The sequence below is a fragment of the Stegostoma tigrinum genome, chromosome 3 (assembly GCF_030684315.1).
Source record: "Stegostoma tigrinum isolate sSteTig4 chromosome 3, sSteTig4.hap1, whole genome shotgun sequence".
Lineage (NCBI taxonomy): Eukaryota > Metazoa > Chordata > Chondrichthyes > Orectolobiformes > Stegostomatidae > Stegostoma > Stegostoma tigrinum.
Window position 1 is genome coordinate 54,236,327 of NC_081356.1, and position 15,575 is coordinate 54,251,901.

Below are 15,575 nucleotides of genomic sequence, written 5' to 3' on the forward strand. Positions count from 1 at the left end.
CGCTGTGTAAAAAAAATTCCTCGCACATGTCCTTTAAACTTTACCACTCTCACCTATAATTTACGACCCCTAGTCTTTGACATTTCCACCCTGGGAAAGAGACCCGACTATCCACACTATCCATAGCTCTCATAATTTTACTCCAATCATGCCCCTCAGCCTCTGACGGTCTTGTGAAAACAATCCAAGCTTGTCAAATCTTTACTGATAGCTAAGGCACTCCAATCCAGACAACATCCTGGTAAACCTCTGCAATACGTCTTTCCTACTGTGCAATATCCAGAACTGCAAACAGTACTCCACATGTGGCATGACCAAAATCTTGTACAGTTGCAATATGACTTGCCAACTTTATATTCAATGCCCTGACCATATCATATGCGTTCTTTACCACCTTATCACTTGTGTTGCCACTTTCTGGGAGCTATGGACTTAGACTACAAGGTCATACTATATATCAATGCTCCTCAGGTTAGGGCCATTTACAGTATACCTTCCTCTTGCATTTGATCTCCCAAAATGCATCAGCTCACACTCATCCAGATTAAACTTCATTTGCTATTTCTCTGCCCAACTTTCCAGCTCATCTATATCCTGCTGCATCCTTTGGTATCCTTCCTCACTAACCACAACTCCACCAATTTTCATGTCATCTGCAAACAGATCACCAACATTTTCATCCAAATCAACAGAGATCTCAAATCTAACCCTAGTGGAACACCACCAGTCACAGATGTCCAGTCAAAAATACAGCCCTCCACAATATCCTCTATCTTCTACAGCCAAGCCAATTTTGTATCCGACTCGTCAACTCAACATGAATTCCTTGCAATTTGATCTTCTGTACCATAAGGGGCCTTGTCAAATGTTAATGTCTAATGATTTTATGCCCATTATTCAGATTTTCACTGCAGTAAATTATTTCTGGTTCTTTTTCACAAATGAGGTATGGGATTTTATAACATATTCCTGATTCTCATAATCAAAACTCTCCATTTAAGTGAAAATTGCAGTTTCATCCATTCATTCCACGTATGGGATTACATCAGCAAGTTTTGAGAAGATTGGTAGCTCAGATTGAGGTTCTGGATGTGAGTTTGCTCACTGAGCTGGAAGGTTCGTTTTCAGACGTTTTGTCACCTTTCTAGGTAACATCATCAGTGAGCCTCCGGTGAAGTGCTGGTGTTATGTCCCGCTTTATATTTATCTGTTTAGGTTTCCTTGGGTTGATGTCGTCATTTCCTATGTTGGTGATGTTACCTAGAATGGTGACAAAACATCTGGGAACAAACCGGCAAGCTCAGTGAACTAGCTTACATCTCGAACACAGTAAAGACCCACTCTCTTGTGGACCGAGAGGATGAGAGTGCTATCTTGGAGGTGAAAGGAGGACGTCGGGTTGGCTGTGCACCCTTGCGACCAGTGGATCTTAATGCTGGCTTCGGCCTAACGCTGGTTCAGGGGAGCAGCCAACCTGCAACGATGGCTGCGGCAAGTGCTCGTGCCCCAGGTCAGGGGGTCCGGAACACCATCCATGTTTCCGTAAAGAAGGTGGATGAAGTTGCACCTGTGGACCGCACCTTCTTCGTGAAGATGGTCCTGTTGGACTGTTGTGGGTTCGCTGCTGCGGACATTTACTGCCTGCAGGATTTCCCCGGGTTTTTACGACGTGACCTTCCGGAGTGCCAAGCTTTGCGAGCGCTTCCTGGAGGTTTTCAAGGAGAAAGGAGGTGAGGGCCCCCTCTCTGTATTGACCGCTGTCCCACTGTTTGTGATGCCAGCACAGAGGAGCCGTATGGTGACTGTACACATGTACAACCCGCATGTGCCAGCAGTTGATGTCCTGACCTTCCTTGGAAGGTACGTGAAGGTGGAAGGGGACCTAACTGACATCATGGACCCCTTTGGCATCTGGACCAGTAAGAGGAAGGTCAAGGTGACGCTGAGGATGGGCGCGGACGGGAATGTCGTACACCCACAGTCCAGCTTCGCGATCGGCGGGAGCAAGGGCTACCTGACCTATGCAGGGCAACCTAAAGTCTGCCATGCCTGTGGTAGGTCAGGTCACGTGGTGGCCAACTGCAAAGCCACCATCTGCAGGAACTGCAGGGAGGAGGGACACCTTGCAAAGGATTGCCCACAAGAGAAAAGCTGCAACCTTTGCGGGGAAGCGGGCCACCTCTATAGGGCATGCCCGCAGCGGGGGACCACCTACGCCCAGGTTGCCGGCAGGGGCAATGCGGGGCCAGCCCCCCCCCCGCCCGGAGGAGAGGAAGGCACCAGGGCCCAGCAAGGACCCCACTAATGTGCAGGAGGGCCAGGTCGTGCAGGAGGGCCCAGCCCCGCAGGATGGGCCCCGAGGCCAGCAAAGCACCCCTGCAGGCTCCGCTCCCCCCCAACAACCCGGAGTCGATGGAGGCGGCGACAGGAGACCCAGGGGAGTGGATGACGGTCCGGAAAGCGAGGAGGAAGGTGCGTCGACGGGCCCAGGGACCGCAACCATCAGGCGGGAAGAGGCAGCTACAGGGGGGCTATAAGAGCTGCTCTGACGAGGGGGATTCGGAGAGGGCCCGCCCGAAGCAGAAGTTAAAGATCTCGAGGGAGAAGGAAAGCAGCAGCCCGCTTCCAGGTGACGGGAGGCGTCCTGAGGCTCCCTCCGACACCCAGTCAAGTGCCGCTGGGGCACTGGAGGGCCCCCCAGAACTTCCAGGTGGGAAGGTGGAAACAGCGCGTCCCCAGCCTGACCCAGAGCCGGTCCCTCCTGCCTCCGCACCCCTGACGGGGGGATGCCACCCGGAAGGCAGCACGGACGGTTTCCTGAGCCCGGAGAGCGTCCAGCAGTTAGCCCGGGCAATAGGCATGAAGGGACAGATGGAGGGGCTGGACCTTGGACTTGGGGAGGGTACTGCGGTCACTGCCCACAATGGGGGTACGAGTTGCGAGCATTAACGTGCGCAGTGTCAAGTCCACCGCAAGATGTGTATCCACGTTGGCCTACTTGACCACCATCAAGGCGGACCTCCTGTTTCTGCAGGAGTGCGGGATACCGCACCTCGGCAGGTACGGGAAATGGTCCGGCGCCTGGGCCTGTGGGCCTTCGATCTGGTCGGGGGGTAACGACTGTCGCTCCTTGGGCCTGGTTATTCTGCTGCGGGGGTGCGACTTCACCATCTCTCAAGTTCAGGAGGTGGTGGGGGGGCACCTCCTAGTGGCTGACGTCACCTACAGGAACGCTCCCCTGAGGCTGATCAACGTGTACGCCCCAGGGGTACAGAATGAGCGGTTGGCCATCCTGCAGCGGCTTCCACCCCTGCTGGCTACGTCCAGGCCGGTCATCCTAGGCGGAGACTTCAACTGCATCATCGATGCAGACGGAAGATCCGGCGTGGCGACAGCGGGTGGGGGGAGTCAACTGGACGTCACATCCAGATTCCTGATGGGCACGGTGAAGGATGCCAAGCTGCTCAACGTCTTCAGCACCCCTGCAGACGGAGCGCAGCAGAGGTACACCTGGTCGCGGCCAGACGGGTCTATCCGCTCAAGGATAGACTTCCTGTTTGTGTCACGGGCGTTCTCGGTCAGGTCCACCAGCGTCAAGCTGGTGTTCTTCTCTGACCACTGCCTCCTGCAGGCCGACTGTCACTTACAGGAAGACCAGCCAGCCGGCAAGGGGACGTGGAAGCTCAACACGACTCTGTTGACCCCAGAGAACGTCGAGGAACTTAAGAGGGAGTACGCCGGTTGGAGAACCGTGAAACCCCTCTGAGTCTCCGGGCGACTGGTGGGAGACGGTGAAGGAGAACATCAAGAGGTTCTTTGTCCTCAAGGGTGTTCGGAAGGCAAGAGAGAGGCGGGGAGAGCTGTCGCGACTCCAGAAAAGGGTGCAGAACCTATTCCTTCTGCAGTTGATGGGGGTTGATGTCACGGAGGACCTCGGCGAGGTGAGGGGCCAGCAAGCCTCGCTCTTCGCCGCGGAGGTCTCCAGGATAATCTTCCGGTCCAGGGTCCGCTCCGTGGAGCAGGACGAGACGTGCTCACGTTTCTTCTTTCAGAAGGTGCACAAAGAGAGCTCTGTGCTTAGCCGGCTGAAGGAGGACGACGGCTCTGTGACGTCGTCTCGGCCCGACATTTTGAGGATCAGCAGATCCTTCTATGCCGGACCGTACGACACGAAGCCCACGGACAGCACGGCCTCCGAGTTGTTCCTGTCGTCTATCATAGAGGTCTTAGACGACGGCACAAGAGAGTGGCTGGACCGGCCGATATCCCTGGACGAGCTGACCAGAGCCCTCAAGTCCTTGGAGAGGAATAGGACTCCCGGGAGCGACGGCTTACCGGTCGAGCTGTATTCCGCTCTGTGGGACCTGGTCGGCCAGGACCTGCTGGAGGTGTACGATAGTGCGCTTCGGGCAGGGGAAATGTGCAAGTCCATGAGGAAGGGCATCATCACCCTCATTTACAAGAGGAAGGGGGAGAGGGAAGAAATTAAGAATTGGCGTCCCATTTCACTACTGAATGTGGACTACAAAATCCTGGCCAAGGTCATAGCCAACCAGGTCAGGTCTGTCCTGGAGTCGGTGATTCACCCTGACCAAACCTGTGCTGTGCCGGGCAGGAAGATCGCTGAGAGCCTCGCCTCATCAGGGATACGATCGCCTACGTACAGGACAGGCGGGTGGACACCTGCCTCGTCAGCCTGGACCAGGAGAAGGCCTTCGACAGGGTCTCTCATGCTTACATGAGGGACGTCCTCTCCAAATTGGGGTTCGGGGAGGGCATCCGCAATTGGATCCGGCTGCTCTACGCCAACATCGTTAGCGCAGTCTCGATCAACAGGTGGAAATCGGGCAGTTTTCCTGTCAGATCTGGAGTCAGGCAGGGCTGCCCGCTTTCTCCTGCCTTGTTCATGTGCTGTGTGGAGCCCTTCGTCGCATCCATCAGGAAGGACGTGAGCCTGAAGGGCGTGATTATCCCAGGCAGCTGAGGCCTTCAGGTCAAGACCTCCCTGTACATGGACGATGTTGCCGTCTTCTGCACCGATTGTCGGTCAGTGAGTCGACTATTGGGCATCTGTGACCAGTTTGAACTGGCCTCGGGTGCCAAAGTCAATAGGGGTAAGAGCGAGGTCACGTTCTTCGGGAGCTGGGACGACCGCTCCTTCATCCCCTTCACCGTCAGGACAGACTACCTGAAGGTGCTGGGTGTTTGGTTTGGTGGAGCTGGGGCGTGCACTAAGACTTGGGAGGAGTGTATCACCAAATTGAAGCAGAAGCTGGGCAGGTGGACGTTCCGGTCCCTCTCCATCGCGGGTAAGAACCTGGCTGTCAGGTGCGAGGGGCTTTCGGTACTGTTGTATGTGGCGCAGGCCTGGCCTATTCCCTGGACCTGCGCCGCTGCGGTCACCCGGGCCATCTTCCACTTCATTTGGGGGTCGAGGATGGACCGGGTCCGCAGGGACACCATGTACAAAGACCTGGAAAATGGGGGAAAGGACGTACCGAACGCCACCCTCGCCCTGACAGCTACCTTTGTGTGCGGCTGCATCAAGCTGTGCATAGATCCTCAGTACGCAAACACCAAGTGTCACTACTTACTGAGGTTCTACCTGTCCCCGGTGTTGCGAAGGGTGGGCCTGGCCTCGTTGCCGCGGAACGCTCCGAGTAGTTGGACTGTTCCGTACCACCTGTCCTTCGTGGAGAAATTTTTGAAAGGAAACACCTTTGACCACAAGGCCGTCAGGCAGTGGTCAGCACGTAGTATCCTCGGGCCCTTTCGGGAAAAGGAGAGGGTGGATCCCGTCGTGTGGTTCCCCACACAGACTGCCAAAGTCGTTTGGCAGAATGCCTCATCACCAGAACTTTCAAACAAGCACAAGGACATTGCTTGGCTGGCGGTGAGAGGGGCTCTGCCAGTGAGATCCTTTATGCATGTCCGGAATCTCTGCACCACCGCACGCTGCCCTCGAGGTGGCTGCGGGGGGACGAGACTGTCGATCACCTCCTTCTGCAGTGTGCCTATGCGCAGGAGGTCTGGAGGGGGATGCAGTGGTATTTGTCGAGGTTCGTCCCGAGCAGCTTCGTGACGCGGGACTCCGTGCTCTACGGGCTGTTTCCGGGTATGCACACCGAGACCAACATCAACTGTGCCTGGAGGACCATCAATGCGGTGAAAGACGCTCTTTGGTCTGCCCGCAACTTGGTCTGCCAGCTGAAAGAACTGACCCCGACCGAGTGTTGCAGACTGGCACACTCCAAGGTCCAGGACTACGTGCTGAGGGACGCGCTAAAGCTTGGGGCAGCCGCCGCCAAGGCGCGGTGGGCAAAGACCACGGTATGAAACTCCTCGTCCAGAATGGTAAAAAGGGACCTATCTGGTAACTGGGCCCAGCTGGCGCCTTCCCCAACTGGTCAGAGGGCCAACGGGGACTGTGCGGGTTGACGACTGCCGGGGCATTTTCTTTGCTTTCTTTTTTTTTCTTCTTCTTTGTTTTTTTTCCTTTAGTTGGTGTATGTACTCCCTGGGTAACCCGGAGCGGCTTGCATGACTGGGTTGGTGTGTAAATTTTTTTTTTGTACATCTTATGAATAAAGTATATTTTTTCAAATAAAAAAAAGTGACGAAACATCTGAAAACGAACCTTCCAGCTCAGCGAGCAAACTCAGATCCAGAATGGAATTACGTTTTCCAATCTACTCATAAGGAACTGATTCATGATTATTTAGGGTTTAATCATTTTTGTATGAAAAAAGCTTGACACTATTCGTCCCTCTAATAAACCTTGGAAAATTCACAACCTGTTGAATGAGTTGCATCTTGGGTTTTTAGCTCAGCATCTTCACTGGCTATCAAAATTAATTCCATGTTTTTAACCTGAAAATTCTCCAATATGCACAAGAAAAATTCATACTGAAAAATGTAAGCTATTGTTAAATACAACTTGTTCTGTACTTATGAGTGAAAGGGACAATATGCTTGGCATGCAATTAAAACAGTCATCATCAGAACTATACTAACCATTTGAGGGATAAAAAAATGAAAGAACATTTTCTTTCAGGAACAGACGCTAATAAAACAAACATCGAAATGCTGCACCAAGAACACATCATAGATAACGAAATAAAGGGGGTCAAAGTCAGATCAAGGCGTTCTAAAACCATAGTATATTAAGTATATTATGAAATGAGTTGAAATGTAAAATAACAGCACAGGAAAACAAAATTATGTCATTGTTAAAAGTTGTAGATGCTCTGAAATTAAGTACTGACTTGAGAAGTGTCATCATCTCAGACCACTTAATCTCAAGGCTCAGAACTCAAAAAAAAGACACTCCGACACATCAAAAAGAGACCAATTCTTGGAGTAAGAGCACAAACTTCGAAGCGATTTGGTCAGAGAAATTGATGTGCTTAGACAAATTGGAAGCTCCAGCTGGCAGAGGGGAAAACTCGATCTCTGGTCAGAACCATCGAATGAAACTAAATTGCACAGAAATAAACTACGTAAAACAAAAATAAATAGTAACACAGCTGAAAATGTCATAGTGATATGCTCATATTGCATAACTGAGAAATGTTTTGTATGGGAGAAAGAGCAACCAATCGCCATCATTTGGAGTTAAAACTACTGTATTACATAAAGAAATGCTGAAGACCTTTCAGAAATTGGGAGACAGTTAGAAGCGGGACTTGATAATGTTTGAAATACATAATATGGAAGATGCTATGATAGAAAACAGGAAGCACTTAACAGTGTCATATTAGTAAATAGGATTGCACTTTGTTGGGAACTGGATCCAGTGGTGTACATATGACCATACAGGGCACTTACGTGCTGGCTGAATGATTAAATGGAGAAGTAGTGAGGCATTAGTACTGGGCAGGTGGGGATAAGAGCTCAGAAAATTAGTTCAACCAGGATCAGATAATTGTAAATGAACAAATAGATGAGGATACTATGCAGGGAAAAAATAACAAACAGGAAGATTACGGAGTGGAGGAACAGAATCAAATGGATCAGTAATATTTGAGGAAAACACCGAAAGATGAGTGGAAATAAAATCTGAGGAACAAGAAGTAACAATTTTATTTTACTAATGAGGACGTTCTCAACATTAACAGAAAACTCAGCTTCATATTTGACAGGAATGAAAATTGATTATACATTATCCTGTCTTGGGGAAGGTTAGCAGAGTGTGGCAATTTTGAATAAAATGGAAATACATGCGGTGTTGATTATGCAGACAAGGAAAGGGTAAAGACAGAATCAATATGGTTACAGCTTAAGAATTTAAAATAAAATGTTTGTCAACCATAATTCAGTAGTGACATCCCTGGCCGAGTTACTAGTTTCTGGTGTGGAATTTCAGTCCATGGTCCCTCCATTCCAGGAGGGAATCAATTCAGAACTGCCTCCAGTGAAGTGATACCTTCCCTCAAATAACAGGACCAAAACTGAGCCCAATACTTAAGTTTGCACCTGAGTGCAGTTCGAAAGAATTGTCTGCTAAATAAGTCTCCTTAGAAAAAAGTACATGTGTACGCTTTTCCTCCAACAAATGTCAGTCTTTATTTAGGGAGTGAAAGCTCACAATTCTCGTGTATACAACAAGTCTCAACCAAGTTGATGGCCGGAAATCAAGCATTCACAGCAGAGCACATCAAAACCCCTTCCAATTACTGAACATCACAGCTTATCAGGGATAACCACATCCCTTTCTCTTTCTCCTCTTTTATTCCCCCCCTTTTGCTCTACTTCATAAGTTTCTTCGCTCTCACTCCATCTTTCCCAGTTTTCAGGTTACCTTTTACCTCCGTCTTATAGGCCCTTTTTATCCTCCAACCTATAACCCTGCTTCAGCCAAGTACTACACTTGCTTTTGACTAGTGAACAAAAATGAGAGAACAAATGGAATATGTGAAGGTGTTGGAGTAGTGATGCCCTACTGAGATGGTACAAGATGCTGCTGAGACCACATCTGGAGTACTGCAAGCAGTTTTGGTCCCCTTATTTGAGGAAATGTACTACTTCACTGGAAGCAGTTCAGACATGGTTTCCTCGTGGTATGAAGGGATTGTTTTATGAGAAAAGGCTAAACGATTTGGGATTCTGCTCACTGTAGTATAGAAGAATGAGAGGTGATTGCATTGAAACATACAGGATTCTTATGAAGCTCAGTGGGGTAAATGGTGAGAGAACGTTTCCCCTAACAGAGTCATCTAGGACCACAGGGCAAAGTCTCAGAATAAACAGATGCCAATTTAAACTGAAGTGGCAAGGAATTTCTTCTTCCAGAAGGTTAAGAATCTTTGGAATACCTTGCCACAACAATCTTAAGGCTATTTCTTGTCTAGCAATGGAATCACAGGGCAATCCTATTGACTGGTGGAGCAGGTTCCAAGGGCTGAACGGCTACTCCGGTTCCTATCTCTAATGGTTTTACAGCCTGCAGGTCAGAGCAGAGACACTGAAATGTTTGAGGTGGTGCCCAATGTAAAAGATTGTGGCCTGTCCTCTCACCAGTCTAACGTATTTCAATAGGTCACCTTTAAATAGACATGTGCTATCACTGATCCAGGCATCTCAATCAGATTCCTGGGATTACTTTGCAAAGCTTAATAATATATAATACAGAATAGTACATGTGGCATATTTCAGGGTTTCTGGTATATTATTCATTCTTGCTATGGGGAAGAGAACACAAACCAAAAATGGTTACAAAATGACTTGCCATCTAATTCAGTTGTTTTATTTTGTGTGTCCAGGTTCTCATTCTGATCTGAAACAACTGCTTGAGCCTCTTGAGCAAATACGCTGCAACCTGATGGGATCAGTCCTTTTTCCTCTAGCAAGCGTCGCTGTTTCCTTTCTTCTCTTTCCTTCAATATAATCTATTAGATACAAAATAAGAACAATATCACATGTAAATGAGGCACTGAACCAGAAACTGTATCCAAAATTATGTACAGAAAAGAAACTGGGATGGGGGGGAGAGAAGAAATGAGAGGGAGAGGGGGAGAGGGGGAGTGGGAGGGGGAGACAGCATATGTGCGAGAGAATAGATGAATATTAAAAATCTCCAGTGATTAAAGTCTGAAGGAATGGGACTGTACATTATTAAATTCAATGTACAGTAGCAAATAAGCAGATTGTGCATTGTTATGCTAAATCCTAAATTACTTCAGCCTGTTTAAAAGAAGTAAGATCTTGAATTTATATAGTTCCTTCATGACATGTCAGTATTCCAATGCACATTAACATCGAGGAACTTCACAGTTGTAATATAGGAAATAAAGGAATTAATTTGATCTCTACAAGTTTCCCTGAACAACAATATGATAAAGATCAGATAACCTGTTACTGGTAAAATGTTCATAATGAAGGATGTAATAGTGTTTAGAAATACATATGATCAAGCAGAGTTAGCAAGGCTTCACGAAGAAGAAATCACGGCTGATAAAATTATTTGAAATCTTTGAGATGGTAGCAAGCAGGACAGATAATAGTGGGTGTAATACATTTGGATTTTTAGAAGGTGTTTGATAACAATACCACATGTCAGGTGACTTAAGATAAGAGCCCATGGCTTTGGATAGAGGATAGGCCAGCAAATAGAAGACAGTGAGTTGTGAGATGTGGCATATTTTCAGGATGGCAACCTGCAATTATTTCAGTGACACAAGAATCAGTGCTGGGCTTCAATTATTTACAAGATATATGAAGGACTTGGATGAGCAAAGTGAATGTACTGAGGCCAAATTTGCAGATGACAAAAAATGCATGGGAAGACAAGAACTGAGGATGATCCAGAGTCTACAGAAAGTTATAGAGGGATATAGCAAGAGTGGTCAAAATCTTTGCAGATGGGATTGGATGCGAAAAGATGTGGTATTACGAACTTTGGCAGGAAAAGAGAGAAGTTGAATACTACTTAAATGGAAAAAGGCAGCAGAAAGTTACAGAAGATAGGTTTAAAAAACTGAGGTAGCAAGAGCTGCAGATGCTGGAGTCAGAAATAACAAAGTGTGGAGCTGGAGGAACACAGTGAGTCAAGTCAGCTCCACACTTTGTTGTCTATAGAAGAAGAGAGGTTTATGTGTCCTTGTGCATAAATTACAAAAAAGCTAACATTCATGTTCAGCAAGTAATAGGGAAGGCGTATGGAATTTTGGCCCTTATTTCTAAGACAATGGAACAGAAAAATAGGAAGGTTTTGCTAAAACTGCACAAGGCACTAGTCAGACTACTATTGGAATACTATGAACACTTTCAGACCTCTTATCTAAGTAACAATATTGGAGGCAATGTAGGGAAGGTTCACTACACCAATCGCAAGTATGGAGGGACTGTCTTATGAAGAGATGTCAAGTACGTCGGGCCTGTACTCATGGGAATTTAAAAAAATGAAAGTAACCTAATTGAAACACACAAGATTCTTACGGGGCTTGACATGGTAGACGTGGAAAAGTTGCTTTTCCTTGTCAAAAGTGTAGGACCAGAAGGCATAATCTGAGTAAGCAGTCACACATTTAAGACAAAGGTGACAAGGAATTTCTTCTTCCAAGAGGATAAGTAAATCTGTGGAATGTTTCACTGCAGATAGTTATCAAATCTGGGGCATTAGGTATTTTCAAGATCAAGATAGATTTTTAAACAGGAAGGGAGGTAGGTTATGGCAAGAAAGTGGGAATGAGGATTATCAGATCAGCCATAATCTCAATGAATGGCAGAGCAGACTTGTTAGGCTGAATGGCCTCCTCCTGCTCCTGTGTTTTATGGTCTGACCTGTTTCTCTAATGTTGATACTTTAGTGGATATTTATCATGTATGTCTCTCAATACTGCACCTTTCCAAGTAGTTTATTGACAAGTGTCCCATAAAGATGAAGGTACAGTAAAGTTTCTGGGTGTAAGGGATAACTAGAACAGCAGTTCCCTGATTTTGTAGTTTAATTGTGTGCAGATGGTTGCTGCAAATTGTGTCCTACTTGCTGTTTAAAAGAAGTGAATGCTAACAGCCACACAGTTACTTTTCATCACAAAATCCTCCAAGGGTGAATGGTCCTTGCGCTCAACAGTAGATATCTAAAGATAGATTTTACATCACAAATTGTACAGCAAGATTACAATGAATAGGCAGATTGTATCGAAAATGATGCTTGGACAAAAACAGATTTGTTAAAAGTAAACAACTTGGGTGACAGTGCACTGGAATTTGACATTATTCTGCTCTTCTCATTTTGAATGCATTTTACTCATCTCCAGCAATGTAGCGCACTCTTAAAACAAAATCTGGCTGCTATTTTTGCCTAAATAGTTCCTTCTTTATTTTGTTGACATCTTTATTCGTTATGCCTGTGTGAATTTTCTCATCAATGGTGTCAAAAGTGCTATAGAGACAAGTTGTTGCTGTTTATTTCTGTGAGCAAATATCTTTATTTGCAAATTCCAAATGTTAATGCACAAAAGCAGAAAAGCAATACATGTGCCACGAAAAACTTATGATGCAAGATATATGTACACATAATATTTATTCTTTTCCCAAATTGTTCACTACTAGGATACTACAATAAATACTAGTACGATGTTCAAACATCTTTTTTAAAAATGGATCACATGTTGCTGATGCCAAGCATCAGATATACAGGTCTGCTAACAGGCAAGTGAAACATTCTTTAAATTATTTTGTTTTAAAACAGCAATTGTCATTGTGTTCATACAGTGAAGAAAGTAATTTGACTTTCAATTTAAACAAAATAGTCAGTTAATTGTAGATACCTTTTTATTCATTAATGTAGGACGATAAGTAATTAAATAATAGCTCTAAACATAGATCTAACAAGTTTTCAAAAAAAAAGCTGCTCATTAGGTCTCAAGATTAAAGTTCTTATTTTCAGCTGTTTCTTTGGAAGCACAATGGGAAAGAAATTAATCTTCCACTTCACAATCCATGAAAATATTGTTCACTTAAATCTTAAAACAACAGTCCCTAAACAAAATGAACTTTTTCCACACAGTCCCAAATGTCTATGGAATATATTTCCTTCAATCTATTTTCTAATTTTTGCCTACCTTTTTAATGGATGCCTTCCTTCTGTCTATAAGTGTAACTCTAACTTACTTTCTCTTCTCACACCCCACCCTGCCCTGCCCACCCCCATTACCCACTGTCATTCCAATCTCTGTGAGTTAACAGTGCTCAAACAAACTGCAGGAACTGTGTCTCATTTTTATGCTGGGCACTTGCCAGCTTTCTTCTGAACAACATGGTGCCAGATTTTAATAATATCCACCTGACATTCTTCCCAGCTCAAACTATCATGGTACTGTACATCTGCAATTGGAGACATGAGTTTACATTTCTGAATGTGGTCCTTCATCAGATCACAGCTTGATGTGGGATGGGGTATTTTTTCATCAGTAGTATCCGATTAGTTCCAATCTCAATTTTCTCCTCATACATTTCATCATCTCATTCAGTTAATCGTCACTGCATTTTTAAAACAGGTTCTTGGCTCTCTACACAGCAGTTTGCAGGTCAATTAAACCAAAACATCTGGTTTTCTGTTCCACTCTCCACATATCCTGACAGGTCTGATGAGTTTCTCCAGCATTCTCCATGTTTGTTTCAAAAATACTTTCCTTCTCCCTCTGCCATTTATTAAATTTAACAAATTGACATGACAAGGTTTCAGTTTTAAGGCCTTAAGAAGGATCAACATCCAAAATGTTGATGGACCAGCTGAGTATTTCCAATTTTTTGATGTAACAAGCATGTTTTGCTATTCATATCTTTAAGAAGCTTTTCAAAGATTCAAGATTTACTAAGTAAACAGTGACACCTGCTGGCCAACTCATAACTTCACAATATATTCGTCTAAAATTTGATAATGACTGTCAGCTAAGGGGCCAAAGCCTCCAGGGACATTTTAGCACAGGGTCAGGTTCCTCTGATGCAGACAGTGTGTAACCCAAGGGGCCTTGCCTCGTGCGCAATGAACATCTCAGCAGAATCTCCTCTTCTGGCAGCAAAGGCATCGAGGTGGCTACATCAGTCATGTCCATCTCTGATTCGGAAGCCTTGTAAACTCTTGGCGGAAAGGGTGAACACACAGGTTCTAGCAGCTTTTCTGACATTTTGCTCCTGCACTGTTTGCAAATTCACAGCTTTCATATGCTCCACGTGCTCGTTCAGGACTGTCGCACCTACCCAAGCCTTTATATGTCACCAGGTCCTAACCTTGCATCGACTCTGCTTCTTATCTATGTGGGGTCATTTCTGTGAGTCTTACACCAAATTTCTTCTCTTGTATCAAATTGTCTCATTTGGCGAAGTCTTGTACCTGACAAAGGTGTTTCTGATGCTGTTCCACACCCTCCCCAGGTCCAGTAAAGATCAGACTTAAACTGGTGTGCTGTCCTCTACCCATTAGAACTTTGCCAGTGCAAAACCTATATTGTATATGGGATGTTCCAATAATCAAATAGGAACCGTGACAGCTTGGTATCTGGCAAAGCTTAGGCTGTTTCTTAAAGTTAGCCTTCAAAGTTAAGACTGCTCTTTCTGCCAGGCCATTGGTTGTCCTTATATGATGAAGACCATTCGACTTTAAGAGATACCCAAATTCCGTGCTTGTAAATGACAGCTTGTTATCTGTGGCCAAAACTTCTATGACTGTGTGTTGAAAGAGAGACGCACAGTTTTTCTATCATCTCCCAGTGTTAAACAAATGGACTCTATGTACTTCTAACTACTTTTGAGTGGGCATCAACAATGACCAAGAACATTGACTATGTAGGTCCTTTCATGGCTCAATGTGCAACTAAGTGCAAGGTTTACCCTGCCATTCCCACAGGTTTGGGGGAGTTGCTGGAGGTAATTTTTTGCACTTGTTGCATTATGGGCACTGCCCCATCAATTCAGCTATATATACATCCAGGCCTGACAACCAGACACAATGTCTCTGCAACATCTTCATTTTGGAGACCCCTAAATGACCCTCGTTGAGTTCAGCCAGTATCTGGCAGTGAACTTTGCTCAGGACAATCATTCTTGCTTCCCTTAACAATATGATGTCCTCTGTTGTGACTTGGTCTCTCCAGGTCCAAAAAGGTTTCAATTCTATTCATAGTGGCCCTTAGGTTTCCCCCATCATCACTAGTTGTTTCAGTTTTAAATGGGCTGTGTCATTCTGCATCCAAAGTCTGATAGTCAGGTATAACTGGAAAATGTGTTCAGAAAATTTAATACCATTACGGACTTTTCCACTGGGGATACCACTGGTGGTGTACCTGCTAATGGTAGACGGCACAATGCATCCACGTTTGCAACTCGGCCTCACTGACATTGTTCTGACTTGAAATTAGCTTAGCTTCTGGCCATGTTCAGTGATGGACTATAATAGTACGGGTGGCACTGCTTTGTCTTCTTTAAGCAAACCAAGTAGGAGTCTGTGAATGATGATTATCACAAATTTTCGTCAATAAGGGTATTGGTGGAATTTCCTTTCTCCAAACAGGACTGCCAATCTTCTGAGCCACCTATGAGCTGATACCACCTTAATACCATACAGGGAAGCA

At 45.7% G+C, this 15,575-nt stretch overlaps 1 protein-coding gene across 4 annotated transcripts in view; it reads right to left on the reverse strand.

Moving 5' to 3' along the window:
* The window catches only part of LOC125451134 (selenocysteine insertion sequence-binding protein 2-like), a 124,462-nt gene that overhangs the window by 38,893 nt on the left and 69,994 nt on the right, over positions 1 to 15,575 (reverse strand). For all 4 annotated transcript variants that reach the window (XM_048527910.2, XM_048527909.2, XM_048527911.2 and 1 more), the window contains exon 13: positions 9,728 to 9,887. In XM_048527910.2, coding sequence (XP_048383867.1) covers positions 9,728 to 9,887 — 160 coding nt within the window. The remainder of the gene's footprint in view (positions 1 to 9,727; positions 9,888 to 15,575) is intronic.